The sequence below is a fragment of the Myotis davidii genome, unplaced genomic scaffold (genome assembly GCF_000327345.1).
Source record: "Myotis davidii unplaced genomic scaffold, ASM32734v1 scaffold392, whole genome shotgun sequence".
Lineage (NCBI taxonomy): Eukaryota > Metazoa > Chordata > Mammalia > Chiroptera > Vespertilionidae > Myotis > Myotis davidii.
In genome coordinates this window covers 1,504,854-1,523,957 of record NW_006284244.1, presented here as the reverse complement: position 1 = coordinate 1,523,957, position 19,104 = coordinate 1,504,854, and the positions used below count along the sequence as shown (strand labels likewise).

The following is a 19,104-nucleotide window of genomic DNA, read 5'->3' as shown; positions in this document are numbered from 1 at the left end:
GAGAGACAGGAACAAAGGGAGCGCAGGCCTTGAGGCTGTCCCCGGAGATAGCCAACCTTTGAGATAAGCAGGTTGTAAAAACACCAGGCAGGAATGAGGAGTGAATTTCGCGCCCTATCAAGACACCGCCCAGACCCATTTGGAATCTCTTTGTTCTCCTTACTCACTCCTGCATGCAACCCCTCCCCAACGTGTAATTTTTGCTATAAATATCTGGAAAACTCTCTGCTCGGGGCCCAACTCCGCTCCTGCGTGAGTTTTGAGTTGAGCCCCAGCTCGCTGGAATAAAGCCTCTTGCTGTTTGCATCAAGTGACGTCTCCTGCGGTTGATTGGGGTCGTCGTTGGTCTGCAGGGCAGAGTGAGGGTCCCATTTCGGGGGTCTCACAAGTTAATTTATAAAAAAAAAATTATCTGGCTTTATTTCCTATAGTTAAAGATAAACATGAGTGTAATATTTTATTTCCTACCTCATAAGACTTCAAAGTAGTAAATTATAAAATGCAGCAGCTTTATGTCTAAATAACGATAAACATTATTGTTTAATTATTAAAATCCTTCTTAAGATTTCCCCTTATTGACTAAGCATGAGATCAGTTATTTCTTTTTCTCTTATTATAATTACTACTAGAGGCCGAGTGCATGAAAATTTGTGCACTGGTGGTGGGGGGGTGCGTGTCCCTCAGCCCAGTCTACCCCCTCTCAGTCTGGGAGCCCTCAGGGGATGTCCTACTAACAGCTTAGGCCTTCTCCCCATGGCCCTCACTTCTTAGCGCTGGCCCTGTCCCCGACAATGGGGGCAGATCTGGGGCCAGGCCTGCTGGGGGAGGGGCTGTGGGAGGTTGAGGCACAGCAGGTTGCACTCCGTCCAGCCTCTGTGGAAACGTGCTGCTGGGACCAGGCCATGCCACAGCATCTGTGGCTGCCTCTGCAGAAGGGGCAGCACTGGGATCGGGACCCAGCAGCCCCCTCTCCCGCTGCCTCTGTGGAAGGAGCTGGGGCCCTGGATCTGCTGACACCGAGGCCTCTCCGGAGCTGCGGCCTCTCCTGCAGTAAAAAGGGCAGTAGCGGCAGCGCCTCTCCTGTGGCATCTGCAAAAGGGGCCACAACCCCGGGCCTCTCCCAGGCCTTTCTACCTCTCCCACGCTCCTCGGCCCTGCAGCTGCTGCGGTTTTATCCGGATGGATGTCTGGAAGATGTCCTAGCTGGTTTGGCTCAGTGGATAGAGTGTTGGCCTGTGGACTGAACTGCCCTGGGTTTGATTCCAATCAAGGGCACATGCCGGGTTGCAGGCTCGAACCCCAATTCTCTCTCATCATTGATGTTTCTATCTTTCTCTCCCTCTACCTTCCTCTCTGAAATCAATTACAGAAAAAGATTGTTTGAAAAAAAACAATAATAAAAATTACTATTTGATGAATGAACAGCTTTATTTGCATTTCAGTTATAATTTTAAGAAAATAAATTAGTTAGCTGCAAACTACTACATAATCATGAGTGTTTATTTTTGTTGTTGTTTCTTAATTCTGAAGTTTGAATTAAATCACACACTGAGTATCATCTGGAATAACCTGGGTTTATATAGTTTAATTTTTGTAAAATGTATACCAGCTAGGGGAATGATCATATTATTCATAACATTGATTATAAAGTAAATCTTGAAAAACTCAAATTCCTCTGGGAAACTAATCTAGGCTATAAAGTTATTCATCCTTTTATCTATTTATTAAACAGAAAAAAATAACCTTGATTAAAAATTCAAATTCTGCCGAAACCGGTTTGGCTCAGTGGATAGAGCGTTGGCCTGCGGACTGAACGGTCCCGGGTTCGATTCCGGTCAAGGGCATGTACCTGGGTTGCGGGCACATCTCCAATGGGAGATGTGCAGGAGGCAGCTGATCGATGTTTCTCTCTCATCAATGTTTCTAACTCTCTATCTCTCTCTCCCTTCCTCTCTGTAAAAAATCAATAAAATATATTTTTAAAAAAATCAAATTCTATCAATATATAGGGTGTCCCCAAAATGTATACACCCACTTTGAATAAATATAAATGCTGTGTTTATTAACATACATTTAATTTTCAAAATTGAGCTATCAGTTGTTAAAATGTGTATACATTTTTTTTTTTGGGGGGGGTTGCTTCCTGTAGTTTTATTCCTTAAAGCTCACGAAGTAAAGCAAAAACAATGACACTATTCTAAGTATAAAGTCCCTATTCTGTTTGTAATCAGGACCTATCTAAACCAAATAAAATGGTCTCTAGAGGGCCAAAAATCATACAAAATGTCCCCATTGTTATCTTTACTATGCTATGATGCTGTGACATTGATTTTATGTTTACTTTGGTGACTTTAGTGAAATTTTTAGTTTTGATAATTAAACCTAATTTTTTTTAATAAAGTTTTTAAGAACAATTGTTTGCTAAGAAAATCAATTAGAAAAAATGTGCAGTCAGAGGGAAGAGCTGTGAGTTTCTGTCTCCAATAATTATTCAGAAAATTACCAAGCTGCTCCCACGCTGGTGGAGCAGAGCTCTCAATTTAACTCAACTGAGCAACTGCTGGGAAGTGCCTGGGAGGCCTCCCTGGTGCTTCATCTTGCAAGATCAGCAGAAATAGTTAAAAGAACAGGCTGTTCATTTTACATTTTTGTAAAATGGTGATACTTTGGTCTTTTGAGTTAAAGCAATCAGAGTTAAACACATGCTAAATTACACAGTCAAAGCATCTTATAGTGCTACATGTCAGGCCATCTAGTAAACCAGCAAAACAAAGATCTTTGAGTCTCCCTCCTCTTTTTCAGAGCTCCATACTAGATCCTTAAGTGCAATTGCTCTTTTGCACATGCACACTATTAGGTTCTAGAATATGTGGGTCAGAGGACAATAATTTCAAACACCTATATTATTTATAGGAAGGAAATTTCACCTCATCTCTTTTCACTATTAAGTTACAGTGCCATCCTTTATTCAAAAGACAGCTTATGAGCTTTATATTCCAATAAATTATATGGTAATAACTAAAGATACATTAATAACTGTGTGATTTATATTTTAAAAGTATTTTTAGACTTTAAGGGTCAGATCCAAAATGTAAAGAGCTTAAAAGGCATTATTCCTGTTTTTATACCAAGAGAAACAGAAGGAACTAAAAATCACTTTTCAAGGACCCTTCAAAGAACTGAGATTACAGGGCAAACCAGTAGACTAAAAATCTAAGAATCTGGCAAATCTGAGATACAGCACCTGAGATTTCTTTACTTCACAGGTAAGCTGATGGGTGACATAAACAGGTTGAAACACTACAATTGTAATTTTGATTTTTTGCTGGAGGCTGAGTAGGGACTAGCTTGAGAGTCGAGCTCCTGGAAGCTGAAGTCAGAGGGGCGGGGCTCACACTTGTGAAGGCTGTTCTTCCAAGACCCCAGGGGGTTCTCGGTGAGAGTGTTTAAGACAACTAGGAATGGAAGAGTGGCCATCATGACTTCCACTCAGCTCCTTCTCCCTAACAAAGTCCTGGTCACTGGGGATGAGGGATAGGACTTCCTCAGAGGGCAAGGTGGACACTGTGCCAGCACAGGGAAGGCACTGTGCTGCACTGCAGCTGGAGTCAAGCTGGGATGTACTGTCTCAGAGAAGAGGCCGCTGGAGGCATAAACTGATAGGGACACGTAAGTGGTGATTTGACAAAATGCTGGAGGCTGAGTGTGGACTAGCATGATGACGAGGAACCTCTGGATGCTTCCATCCTATGGAGCCTCCAGACGCCTTGGGCTTGCCTTCTAGATGCCCCCCAAAAAATATCAATTTATGCCTCTGGTAGGAAAGGAAAAGGGTAACCATTTTGAAATAAGTCCCGAGTTTTCTCCATAATAGAGACCTACTTTAAGGGGGGAGGAAGGGAGGCAGCTAGGTGAAAAAAATCCCCCAACTGTAGCCCCTCCAACCTTCCTATTTTACCAAAGGAAACAAACCAACAAATCCATAAATAAGTAAATAAATGTCATAGCTGACAGGGGATAAAGCTCTGGAGACCTAGACTGGGAACTCTGTAGATGGAGAATGAAGGAGCGCTCAGGAAGGGAGAAGCCGCTCTGCCCACAGGAGGGAGAGAACCACTTCCCTACGACACAGATCTAATAAAGACTAAGACAATCTGAAAATTGGAAAGCGCCCCTCCTCCTCCCACACCTGACCAGCACTCTAATATGCCTCCAATAACAGTAACACTAAATAGCAACCGAAAGAGCGGCCAGATGCTGACTCACTCTGAGGAGTCATATACAAAAGGAAGCTCCTGAGAGAGGAGAGGAGGAACAGTGACACAAGAGGAAGCTGAATCCTATGATGCCTACAGCTACCATAAAGGTGGGGCCCTGCTCAGATCCTAGCCATAGTAACATAATCCTCACACTCAATGCTTACTTATCTCAGTGCTCACTACCCTATACTATATATTCTCTCCAGCTTTCAACAACACAAAAATTCAAAAGGTCTTAAAACATGTAAGAGTCTCAAGAGACAAAATAACTTACCATGAGAGTCAAAATCAACTGATTGAATATTAAAAGAATCAGAAAGAGAATTTAAAATAACTATGATTAATATATTAAGGACTCTAATAGAGACGATGAAACATGGAAAACCAGATGATTAACATAAACATAGAGATAAAAATAGAAGAATCTAAAGAAAGTAGTAGAAATAAAAATCAGTGAGTTTGAAAATAGGTAAACAGAAACTTCCTAGAGTACAATGCAGACATAAAATAATGAAAGACAAAAAAGAAAAACAAAGCACCCAGAATATACAAGAAACATGAGCCAATATCAAAAGCTGTAACATTTCCTCAGTCAGAACAGCAGAAGAAGAGAGAAGAGAATAGCAAAATATTTAAAGAAATAATAGTCAAGATCTTTTCAAATTTAGTATCAGACACTAAGCCCTGACTGGTGTTGCTCAGTGGTTGGAGCATCATCCCATTCATGTAGAGGTCTCAGGTTCCATTCCTGGTCATGACACATACCTAGGTTGCCAGTTTGTTCTGCAGTTGGGGTGCATATGAGAGGCAAGCAATCCATGTTTCTCACTCACATTGATTTTTGTGTGTGTGTGTGTGTTTTTTTTTTTTTTTAAATCTCTCTCCCTTCTCTCTAGTCAATAAACATATCTTCAGGTGAGAATAATAAAAAAAAAATGAAAACAAATATGTCAGACACCAAACCATGGATTCAAGAAGTTCAGAAAATGCCTAGCAAAATAAGCAGACAATGCAAAACAAAAGCAGAAAAGACACACATACCACATTCAAACTGTAAAAAGTCCAAGAATGTTAAAGAAAGCTGGGTTGGGAGTGCTCCCCTATGGAGAAACAAAGAAAGGAATTATAGCCAACTTTTATCAGCAACATTACAAGTAAGAGAAAACTGAAGTGAAATCTTCATAGACACAAATCCGTTTAACTTCAACAATTATTTCCTAACTTCCATTTACAACCAAGGCACTGGAGAAGCTGTAAGGAGCAGGGTTAGTGGTTGGGGGAGGATGTACACCTCAGGAGAGGAGACAGGGACGGATTCAAAAGGAGAAGAGATCAAGGCAAAGTAGAATCAAAGAGCTCAACGGGAAGTATTAACTTGGAAGCAGGGGAGAATTTGTTAATATTGTTGAGAGACAAATCTCCATGTGTCTCTTTTGTGTCAACACATAACAGCTTTTTTCTTGCACCAACTTTTTAAAGATATTTATGAGCAAATGGACTTGGGAGATTGGGATAGTATCTACCTACAGAGATGAGGTAGTGATGCTCTCCAGGAATGTCAAGATGAAGTCTTCCTCTGGGGCAAAGATTGGACACGTTTGCTACCAGCCTCCCTATCGCTCAGGGTTTCATAAACTTGAGTGTTTTTATTTTTTCCAGCTGGGGCTGAAACCCACTGTGTTCACAGTATTCACTGCACATCTCTCCTGTGGGACTAGAGGTCAAGGGGAACAAATGTGAGCACGAACCTTGTGCTGTGGGCAATCAAGTCCTTTGTCTATGACCTATCAGTGATGGCGAACCTTTTGGGCTCGGCGTGTCAGCATTTTGAAAAACCCTAACTTAACTCTGGTGCCGTGTCACATATAGCAATTTTTTGATCTTTGCAACCATAGTAAAACAAAGACTTATATTTTTGATATTTATTTTATATATTTAAATGCCATTTAACAAAGAAAAATAAAACAAAAAATGAGTTCGCGTGTCACCTCTGACACGCGTGTCATAGGTTCGCCATCACTGAGTGTTGCCTCTTTGCTGTCAGCATCTGAGAAACTATGTAGGTTAACTTGTTGGCTTCCAAGTGGGGAAAAATCCCACACCCCTCAAAAAATAGAGATCCTTGAGGAATAGGAGTGATAATTTAGGAACTGTGCTAAGGACATTTTATCTACTTCAATTTAGTCTTCAAACCCAGTGGATTTATTGTAATGATATGAGAAAATAGGAGACTAAAAATTAGAGTGTTTTGCTATTTTTTTCAAGGTCAGACTTCAACTCTGGCAGGATCACTAATGTAGGCATATGGATGTCTAACCACAATACCTGTGAGTTTAAGCACTAGGACCCAATCACTCCCTGGATAGTTAGGTTTTAAATAGACTTTATAATGATCACAATTTTTAGAAATGTAAATTGTAGAACTTGATCTAGTACATGAGATATATGCAGAACAACAGACAGAAAATCAGGCCAAATGCAAATTTAGTACCTTATTGAAAAAAGTAATGCCTAAATTTATAGAATTTTAATAAAAATTATTTTGCCTGACCTAGTTAAGTAATTGTACCAATATGTCATATTTAATGTGTGTTCAGACTAGAACATCAAAAGGTTTTGCTGATATGTCTAAATTTAAAGTATTTTTCATAAACAGATAATTGTATATTTTATCTTTGCTATATTTAATTGAGGCTAAAATCTATAAGAAAAGTATCTGATAGAAGAGTAACTGATATACAAAGTTTTTAAAGGACATATAGAAATATCCATCATACTTATAGTATGTGAATCAATAATAACACATAGGTATTAATTGAGACTATAACAGTCATTTTTTTTTTATAATAATGCCACTTTTCCATACGACCATTGCATCTTTAAGAGAATAAGAAGTAGCCAATACCGGTTTGGCTCAGTGGATAGAGCGTCGGCCTGCGGACTGAAAGGTCCCAGGTTCGATTCCGGTCAAGGGCATGTACCTGGGTTGCGGGCACATCCCCAGTGGGAGATGTGCAGGAGGCAGCTGATCGATGTTTCTCTGTCATCGATGTTTCTAACTCTCTATCTCTCTCCCTTCCTCTCTGTAAAATATCAATAAAATATATTTAAAAAAAAAAAGAGAATAAGAAGTAAAAATTATGTGTTATTACAGCATTTATATTTGCAAGAAGTTAAATCCCTCTTTAATTTAATATAGCTTTGGATTTTCTGTTAGATATACTTTTATAGTCTGTATGTATACTATTAATACTATTGGTATAATGCTTTAATTATATTCTTTTTGGTTATTACAACATTTGATGTAATATAAAGGATATTATTCTTAACAACAATAGCACTTAGAAGACAAAAGATCAATTCCTTTAATTTCTGAGGAAATATTATATTTTATTTGAGAATTTTTTTCAGCTATACTATTTACTATTCCTAAAAGCAAAAACTTTTCTGATATTGAGGTTTGCAAAAAGCCCACCATCAATGCATCCTGCTAAAAAATATTAAAGGATATCTTCAAGAAAATCAAAGAAGACATGAGAAAATGAATCCCAAAAATTGTGGATACAGAGTAGTATTAAAAGTTACAATTCAAAAGAATATATGCACACCTATGTTCATAGAAGTGTTATTCATAATAACGAAGATCTGAAAACAGTCCAAGGGCCCATCAATAGATGAGTGGATAAAAACACTGTGGCACATTTATGCAATGGAATATTATGCAGCTGTAATAAAGACGCATCTCTTACCCTTTGAGACAGCATGGGTGGGCCTGTAGATTATTAAACTAAGAAAAATAAGCCAGTCAGAGAAAGACAAATACCACATGATCTCACTTATGTGTGTAATCTAACTGAAAGAAATTTTTAGGGGTGAAATAGGCAGTTTTAGAAAACTTTAGAAATTAAAGGGTCCATAGAAAAAGCACAGGGCTACAGCGCTACAAAGAATACATTTCCCTAAAACCAGGGAACTAGGAGCAACAGATATTACATTTCCATAAGATAGGGGAGCGTTTCCATAAGATAGGGGAGCATTTCCATAAGATAGGGGAGCGTTTCCATAAGATAGGGGAGCGTTTCCATAAGATAGGGGAGCATTTCCATAAGATAGGGGATATGGGGAGTGGCAAAAGGTACACATTTGCAAAATAGAGGGAGGAAGAAAGCCCAGAGGGAATTGGAGAACAATAAGGGTGAAGAAGGAGGGCATCTCAGGTACTTCATGTGAGGCTTAAGCTCAGGTGATGCTATACTGACCAAATCTAAGGGGAATAGTAACCAATCAGAAGGGATATCGAGGCACAAAAAACTGCAGCCTTTACAAGCCATGGATAAGGGGACTTGGTGGGACTCTTTCTCTCCTCCCCACCTGGGAGTCTGTGCTTGTTTCTCAATATATTTCCACCTTTGCTATACCACCTTTCATCCATGGTTTCATTCTGGATACTCCACCGGACAAGAGCCCAGGAACCATCCTTCCTCAGGGGAATATCACGTGTTCCAGTCCAAATTTCCCATTTCATAATGAACAAAATAAACTGACACACAAAATAGAAACAGAGACATAGATACATGGAACAGACTGACAGCTGTCAGAGGGAAGGGAAGAGGAGGAAACTGGATGGAAGAAGGTGAAGGGATTAGCCAAAGAACATATACACATAACCCATAGAGACAGAGGAATGGAGGGAGGGAGGGTGTGGGAGAGGGAGGAAGCAAGAAAGGGTGAGAATGAGAGAGGGAGGGGAAGACTTGCTTACTAGAGCTAATGCCAGTTTCCTCCACAGCTGAATTCTATGGCTTTATTGGATCATTTTAATTGCTATTATTTTATTTTATTTTTTATGCATAAACTCTGGCTCCAAACTTTATTTTAAAATTGGTTAGTTTTGTACTATTAATTGGACATTTACAACACCAAGTTTAATTCATACATTCATAAATATTCATTGAGTGCCTACTATATGCTGCGCATTGTGATATAAGAAGTCTAAATAAATGTGTGAAAAGTTGTAAACAGAAAGCTTTAGGAATTTTTTTTTTAAATTCGCAATGCTGTAACTTCATATGAACCTTTTCCTGAATAAGACATATTTATTTATTTATTTTGTTTACTTATATTTAATTTAAATTCTTATCGTTTAAAGTATTACGTAAGTCTCCTTTCCCCCGTGACCTGTCCCCAGCCATCCCCACCCACCAGCACATGCCCTCAAACCCCCCTCCCCAATCTGTTTCCATTGGCCATGCTCAAATGCATGCATACAAGTCCTTTGCTTGATCTCTTACCCCCTCACCTCCTCCCTTCCCTCATAGGTTGGACTGTCTGTTTGATGCTTCTATGACTCTGGTTTAATTTTGTTCATCAGTTTATGTTGTTCATTATATTACACAAATGAGTGAGATCATGTGATATTTATCTTTCTCTGATTGGCTTATTTCACTTAGCATAATGCTCTCCAGTTCCATCCATGCTGTTGTAAATGGTAAGAATTCCTTTTATTTTACAGCAGCATAGTATTCCATCCTGTAGATGTACCACAGTTTTCTAATCCATTCACCTGCTGATGGGCACTTAGACTGTTTCCAAATCTTAGCTATGGCAAATTGTGCTGCTATGAACATAGGGGTGCATATATCCTTTCTGACTGGTGTTTCTGTTTTTTTGGGATATATTCCTAGGAGTGGGATTACTGGGTCAAATGGAAATACCATTTTTAATTTTTTCAGGAAATGCCACACTGTTTTTCACAGTGGCTACACCAGTCTGCATTCCCACCAGCAGTGCACGAGGGTTCCTTTTTCTCCACATCCTCGCCTGCACTTGTCATTTGTTGATTTGTTGATGACAGCCATCCTGACAGGTGTGAGATTGTACCTCATTGTTTTGATTTGCATCTCTCGGATGATTAGTAACTTTGAGCATGTTTTCATATGTCTCTTGGCCTTCTGCATGTCTTCTTTCTAAAAGTATCTATTTAGGTCCTTTGCCCATTTTTTGATTGGATTGTTTATCTTCCTTTTGTTAAGTTGTATGAATTCCCTATAAATTTTGGAGAATAACCCTTATCAGAGATAACATTGGCAAATATGTTCTCCCATGCAATGGGCTTTCTTGTTGTTTTGTTGATGGTTTCTTTTGCTGTGCAGAAGCTTTTTATTTTGATATAGTCCCATTTGTTTATTTTCTCCTTAGTTTCCATTGCCCTAGGAGCTATATTGGTAAAAGATATTGCTACAACAGACATCTACTACTTTGCTGCCTATAGTTTCTTCTAAGATTTTTATGGTTTTCTTACATTTAAGTCCTTTAGACATTTTTAGTTTAATTTTGCATATGGTGGTCTAGCTTCGTATTCATGGATTGGTAGAATCAACATCATTAAAATGTCCATACTACCCAAAGCAATCTATAGATTCAATGCAATCCCCATGAAAATATCATGGTATACGTCAAACACCTAGAACAAACTCTCCAAAACTTCATCTGTAGTCCCCGAATAGCTGCAGCAATCTTGAGAAAGAACAAAGTTGGAAGGATCACAATATCAGATATCAAGCTATACTACAAAGTCACAGTCCTCAAAACTTCTGGAACTGGCACAAGAACAGATATATAGACCAATGAAACAGAACAGAAAACCCAGAAATGGAACCAAGACATTATGCTCAATTCATATTTGACAAAAGAGGCATGAGCATACAATGGAATCAAGACAGTCTCTTCAATAAATGGTGTTGGGAAATTTGGACAGATACACACAAAAAAATGAAGCTAATTGCTATTATTTGAGGAAAACTCAAGGAGATTTTTTTTCTATAAAATAAAAAATCTTTTTTTAATACAAAAAATAAATTTTAGCATGGTGACAAAACTGGGTTTAAATCAGTCTCTTTATTCTTAGAAAGAAAGAAATAGAATGTAGGCTTAACAGATAGAAAGACTACCTGGTAACTATCTTAAGCTGAGAATATCTCTTAATTCTGGGATCTTCGGTTTCCTCAAGTGTCCAACTGGTATACCAATACCTACATGTTTTGAAGAGTAAAGGAAATAACTTGAAAATATAGATGTAAATATGTATTATTTCCACAGCTTTCTCTCATATTCCAAATGTGGATTACATTCTCTCCTAAATTCAATAGTCAAGTCCTGGCCATTTAGCTTCCAAAAATTTTATTGAATCAATTACCTGCTCTATATCCCTACTACCTTAATCACTACCATCTCAACCCCACCATTTTGCCTGAAATAAATTACATGTCGGGAATGAGAGACGAGCAGAGGTAGAAAAGGAATAAACTTTTATTGAATTCCTATTATATATGTTAAGTAATTTGTCCGTATTATCTCCATTAACTCCCATTAGGCTCAAGTTGCTCTTTTACCATCACTACTGACATTCTAATTGCCAAAGTCTGAGGTCATTTCTCAGGTTCATATTACAGAACATCCCTCCTGTATACAAGAGTCAAAGTCACCATCTTTCTCAAGGCGCAATGTATTCCTCAGCTGCTGAGACACTGTTCTTTCCTGTTTCTCATTTAACATCATCATGATGCTTCTTCGTGTAATGAGTCTGTGGTTAATAGTCTTTTGTAAACCTCTCACCCTACTTTTCTCACTTTTTGCATCTCAGTGTATCTCCAGTATTTACTCCAACCCAGACCTTTTTTCTCAGATGTGAAAGCACAAAGTTTCTACACTAGGACCACGAATCCCTTAATTACAGTGTTTAAATTCATTGCTGAATTTAAAATTTTTCCCACCTAAACTAGATCTTTTAACAATGTTTCCATCTTGGTTTTATCATCATAATTTTCTCAGGAGTTGTCAATGACTCCTGGAGATCTCTCCTTTCCTAAATCCCATCAGTCAAGTCATGATAAGCGTATTTTCTCTGAAAAGCTAATTTTTTTTTGTGGTGCTCTTTAACTGATTTCAAATTTTACACAAGTATTTTATTTTCTACATGAATTTGTTGTGGAATTTTTTATATCTTTCCTATAAATTCTAGTTAGAATTTTATATTTTGACTTTGTGCAGTTGCATGTTATCAGGTATAAAAGTGGAGATAGCATTGTTTTAATTCTTCCCACATCAAATAACTATTTGTACACAGTCCTTGTTTAACTCCTTTCCAACACATAATCTGATGTGTTCTCAGAAAACAATCTTCTGAATCTAGTCATTCAAATGAATATCTTAATAAAGCACTTATGATATACCACAGGTCAAAGTTTACTGCGATCATGAACCACTGCTATGTAGATCATTTAAGATATGTCTAGGGTAGTCTCCTTTGAGTTTAGGCATACTAAGTGCAAAATAAATATTTTCTAAGGTCCTTTCCAATGCTATTCATCTTTGGTCCTGAAAATCCTTTCTAGATTTATATATATATATTGTTTATGACTTAAATAAAGCTGTTTTTTCTTATTTCCTTTTTTTTCCCCATTAATCCTCACCCGAGGATATTTCCCATTGATTTTTTAGAGGGAATGAAAGGGAGGGGAAGAGAGAGAGAGAGAGAGAGAGAGAGAGAGAGAGAGAGAGAGAGATGGGAGAGAGAGAGAGAGAGAAATGTCAATGTGAGAGATATACATCGATTGGTTGCCTCCTGCACATGTGGCCAGCGCTGGGATCAAGCCTGCAAACAAGGTACATGCCCTGGACCAGAATTAACGTCAGACCCTTCAGTCTGCAGGCTGATCCTCTATCCACTGAGTCAAACTGGCTAGGGCTGTTTTTTCCTTTTTTAAAGCTACCTAAGGATAGGTATTTATTAGTTTTTAGAGAGAGAAAGACACACACACTAATGTGAGACAGAAATATCAGTTGCCTCCTCTATGTGCCTTAACTGAGGTTCAAACCCACAACTGAGGTATGTGCCCTGATTGGGAATCAAACCTGCACCCTTTTGATATATGGGACAACCAACTAAACCTCCCAGCCAGGGCTCAAGTGAAGCTGTTTTAATCCACTTGTGTATGATTTTTTTATAAGTACAGTTGTTTTGATATGGGAATGAAGTAAGTTGAGTCAGGATGTTATTACCATCTCATCTGTTAATGGTTATAAGCACTCAGCAATGCTAAGAGTCCCCACTAGAGACTTACTGATAGGAATATGTGGAGATACAACTATGGTGAGGAGACATTCAGATGATAAATACTGAGAGTTCATGAAGACAATTTGAGAGTTTCAGTCTGGGCAAGGCACACTTTGCTGACCTAAGTAGTTCTCTTAAGATCTTGAGATATTTGCTCCTGCCTTGTCCAAGATGACTCTGTTGGCAGGGGTGCTAAACCATGTCATGGTCGCAGAGCAGCCTATCATGTCCAACAACACCATCGTCTTCCTTTCCCTAGCAATGAGGGGCTTTCGTTTTTGCACTGACAGCAGGATGTCAACTCATGGTTGGTCAAGACCTCTCCCAAAAAACCAAACTTGTATACTAGTAAAAAGGTACACTTTTGTAAAATTTGGACTTTCTTTTATAAAAAAAAAATATATATTTTTTATGGACTTGTAGAGAGAGAGGAAGGAAGAGGGAGAGAGATAGAAACACTTATGTGAGTGAAACATCAATTGGCTGCCTCCTGCACGCCCCCTAAAGGGGATGAAGCCCACAACCTGGGCATGTGCTAACCAGCAACCTTTTGGTGCATGGGGAGACACTCAACCAACTGAACCACACTGGACAGGGCTGAACTTTTACTTCTTTATCTCCTCTTGCCTGGAATGACTGTACGATTAAATCTGTTATTTGCATGAAATATATTTTTATCCTTTCTTGGCTTATTATCCTGTATGCTAGTGGCTTGTGAATTATTATAATCCCCACTGTGAACCTGTGGTAAATAAATTGCTGGCAAAGTCAACAGTCTCTGAGTATAACTTTGCCACCAAAAACAAAATGTAGCAAAACAATATACAAAATACATGGAAAATGGTTTGTCCATAGTCCATGTTCACAACTATGAATCTCATATTAACCTAACTACATGTGTATGGGGTTTTATAAATCATCTAAAATGTCAACAATCCTTGAATAAGTAGATTAATCTTCCAAATGATCATTCTGCATTTGTGATCAAACAACGATTCTTTGTAATGGAAATAAGTAATACACTAAAAGGACCTAGAAGCACTGGCCTTTGTAATCTTGATTTTTATGAGTTAGAAGGGCAAAAAACTGTGGAGTTAATTTATTAATTAAAGAGGGGTATGCTTATTTACTTATGGAAAGTCAGAATTTAGAATTTTAAAAATGCAAAGTGCCTATTATATTTATTTGGGTTACTTGAATGTATATATTTGGATCAATTGATGCACATCCATTACTGAATACATTAGGAGAACAAAGGAAAATGTTGGTTTCTCCCACTATATAAACAAAATGTACTTTTATTAGTTGTAATATATTTCAAATCACTGTAAAGAATTCATTCAGCTGTTAACATAGTCAAAACTTACTATGGTGTCAATTTGACCTCAAATGTAGGAAGTCAGAAAGATTCAGGAAATATTTCATTTTGGGTAGTTTGTCTCCCTTTCTCTAGAACAGAGATGCCATTAAATTGAATTTCCTGTACTGCACAGTCTACTGAAGGCATGTTTCTAATGTAAATGACAACTGAAAGATTAGAAATGATATGGAACTAGGTTTTAAATATTCCTTTTCTCTTGGACTTTGGTACTGTGCAGAAATGACATTCACAATTTTCTGTACTATTTTTCCACAGTAGCTAGCATTATTCTGTACTTGTTTTTCCCTGACAATACATCAAAGCAGGATTAGTTTAAATTCTTCTTGCCTCTCTTTCTACGCACAATTGAACACAAATGATCCTTATCCCCTGATGATATGATTTTTAAGTGAAGTGTCCTTCTTGACATATTAATATAAACATTGTACAGAGACTTTGAGCAACACAAAACATAATTATTGTTTATTCACAAGGGATCCTCTTTAATGCATACTGAGTTCATTTTGTGGAAACTTATGATAAATTAATACAACATCAAATATATCTTCTTATTCAAAAATGAGTTTAGAAAGCAAGAAGTCTTATTCAAGAGGAATTTTAGTGCAGGGTTGTGATGTATTCTAGGTATACACTTATTATGACTACTACTCAAATGTTTTTATAGCTTCCAATGAAAACAATAAGACATGGATATTGAACACCAAGGTAGGATTTACTCCAAAATTAAGAGTGATTTGCTGAGGAAAATGCATTCAATTATGTAAATAGGGAATGGAGATGAGGGATGCAAGGGATAGTGAATACTTCAATTAAAATAAAATTATAATTACTCTTAATTATAAGGGGACTAATTAATATATTCAAGGTCATGCCTGAACATCCTCATTTGAGCTATGCTAGAGGAAGTGGATTGGGAGATGGGGGTAGGGAGTCCAGAAAGAATCACTCTGAAATTGACTCTAGGCTGGGGCGAGGCAACAAGGATGAGACTTCTGGAAGACAGCTTTCTTCCACCAGTTGGTGTCTTTCTGCCTACTGCATAATATGTAAATACTAGCTTGAAATTAATTTGCAAGTCAATACATTTATTTTTAATAATATAATCAACTAGTTGCTTTATTAAAAGCAATGCTGTAACAGTTTTAACATTCTAAATTTTATCTAAAATACTACTTATTAAGTAAAGATAAATATAAGTGGCATAACTGCAGTGCATAAGTTGTATCTGTAATAAAATATTCATTGTGAGACATTGTAATATAGAATATCAAGTATACCACATGTAAGAAAATACATATTTTACAAGAAAAATTTTATATGCATATCTGTTATTCATATTTTTTAAAAGGAGAAAAAGTATTTTCATTAAGGTCCAATGATAATAATTGTTATATTACATGATTCAGATGGTTATAAAATATATGGCAAATGTGGATATTAATATTCTCTAAAATAGTCCTTGACTTAAAAAATGCTTTAAATTGTCTTCTTTATCTATAGATACAAAGAAATAAAACTAGCAGCCATAGAGATATTTTTAAATGCATAAATAATATCTTAAATATAAAAACATTGCCATTCCAACCACAATAAATAATCAATGAAAAGTTGAATTATATACTATAACACATATTGGATTCATTTATATTTCATTATTTTATTAGACATTGAACCGATAAAAATAAAGATTCAAAACATTAGATATAATCAAAAGAAAGTTTAATTTATGAAATTATTTAGTAGGGCATCTTGTACACACATTCACACTCTATATGGGGTAGAAATTTTAATTAAAAAGATAAGTACTAATTGTCTGACCAGTTCCACAGTGAACCAAACTATCACTTACTATGTTACCACTAATCAGTTGCTTGCTCCAAAATGGAAAAAAAAGGATGTAAAACACTTTTCTGACACAACAATTCATAGAAGGCATTGCTTTGAATTTCTTATATATGGTGTTCAAGTAGGAAAGAAGCATATAACTATTACAATTACGATAAATGTAGATCTATAGGGAAACATTACTTGCAATAATAATTGAGGCTAAATGGGAAAAGTTCATTTACGATATAATTACTGCTAGATAAAATTAAGCTTCATTGTATACATTATGACATTTACTGCAAAACATTTTAGTAGAGAGAACAAATAAAAATATAAATAGGTTTTCATCTCTTACCTCTCTTAACATGTCTGCTTGTACTTGTTGACTTATCTGAAGGGCATGGGCAATGGCCTTCACATCTGACCGAGATCTGTTTTCCTAAGACACATGCCTGATATTCTAGTTTGCACTGTATAAGAAGAGAGAAAAATAGTCATTCAAATATATTTAATTAAACAGTAAAATATTGAGAACTTGACAACAGCATGCTTGTGATTCTATTACGTATGCTATGGGGAAAGAAAAATGAATGGAATAGAACAAAGAGCATTAGACCTGAGCTCAAATCTTAATGTTGTCTCTTCTTAAATGTGACATTTGGGGCTAGTATTTTAAATGTTCTCAGCCTCAATTTTCTCATATGAATAATTGGGATAACACCTACACTATAGTGTTTCAAGAATCAAACAGCCGTAGCAACCATGAGCCAGGCTCTCCTCAGTCAATGGTAGCAAAGCTGAATAAAATTAAAGGTAAATGGTCACAATTACTAAGGCACATAAAGCTGTTTTTTTGTTTAGTTTTGCTTTGGTTTGATTTTCTTTGTAAACATTACTCTTTGTTAGTATTCTAAGCCACAATACTCATAAATCATTCTTAAGATAATATTTTTATAAATGCACATTTGATATGATTTTAAAAATTATAAAACTACTCCATACTTTAAAAAGGCAATAACGATCTTCCTCCCCTAAAAGAAATTGATCTTGCTAATTCTAAAGTAATGAGATTTCTTTAGTGGCTACCCCCATAATTTACTCAGTACAAATTATTTTAAGAAGAAATACTGCAGACTTTCTGGCTCCCATCGACAAATGCACCAGTGACTAATTTAATTCCGCTTCAGCTGATACCAAGAGCACTGAATCCACCCAATGACTAATCAGATTACTCACATCTGTGCAGCATGGTTTTTTTTTCTTTGTCAAATAACTCTCTCTGGCAAAATTCTTAATTAGCCCCACAACAAATGATTAAAAATTACTGCACTCGAAATATATCTGTAATGGTTAGTGGGCCTTTTTGGAGGAGTAAGTTATTTTAAAGGTATCATTTTTAATTATTCAATATTTCAATTATTAAGAAACGATCTTGTCATATAAAGTCACAATAAATTTTAAATGTAATTAATAATTCCCTATAACAAATCAAAAGTAGACATAGTTAAGAAATTGTGAGTGCTTTAATGAAAGCCAAATAAGTTATATAAAACTTTGAGACTTCAAATTTAATATTCTTTCCTGTAAATTCTTTTAACTTCATATTTCAGAACCCTAAATTTTGTCATAATAAAATTCTGACTCATGACATAATTTAAGAAAAGTTCAGCAGCAATTAAAAGTGGCATATGAGCAGATAAAGCCAAAAGTCAATATTAATTATAGCTAATATTAAATTTTGAAATTTGAAAATGTTAGCTCCCTTCAAAGCTGTTATTCTATACTCATTCACATTTTAAATGTGGTTAATTTTTAGCAGCGATATTTTTATTCCAAGAAAATGAAAGTTCAAGAAATACTTGAACAGCAAAAATACATGAGCTATTAGTTTATTAAATAGAGGAATGATTTTTTGCTCAAAAATTGATCATTGATTGTTTGTAATGTTATTAAATAATTAACAAGAAAAAAAGCACAATCTTTATAAAAATTTGATTTCATTAACATCAAATTTTACCTTTTGGCTAATTTTCTTTGACATAATTATAAATTCAAAATTTCAAAGCTGTCTTTAAGATTTTCATATGATGAAGTTATAGCTCTGCAAAAATATTACTTCATAAGGGAAACAATTTTTCTTCAGAATGATTCTATTGAACACTTTTTTTTAATGTTTCTGTAGAGAGCAACAGAATCAGATGTATAGCAAATACACACCATGTGTATATTATATGAATTTAGCTTCCTGCAGTCAGAAAGCCATTTAGTTTTATTTACTTACTAGAGGCCCGGTGCACAAAAATTTTTGCACTTGGGGGGTAGGGGGGGTGTCCCTCAGCCCGGCCTGTGCCCTCTTGCAGTCTGGGACCCCTTGGGAGATAACGCCCTGCTGGCTTAGGCCTGCTCCCGGGTGGCAGAGGCCAGGCCCAATCCCTAGGTGCAGCCCCTGGTCGGGCTAAGAGCAGGGCCGATTGGGGAGTTGGGGCGCCGCCTCCTGTCATGCACAGAGCAGGGTGGATTGG

General features: G+C 36.7%; 1 protein-coding gene across 1 annotated transcript in view; it reads right to left on the bottom strand.

Annotated features, from left to right (window-relative positions):
• The window catches only part of SPOCK3 (sparc/osteonectin, cwcv and kazal-like domains proteoglycan (testican) 3), a 207,071-nt gene that overhangs the window by 73,874 nt on the left and 114,093 nt on the right, over positions 1-19,104 (bottom strand). Inside the window, exon 4 of the mRNA XM_006754272.2 lies at positions 16,938-17,052. Within this exon, the coding sequence (XP_006754335.1) occupies positions 16,938-17,052 (115 nt within the window). The remainder of the gene's footprint in view (positions 1-16,937; positions 17,053-19,104) is intronic.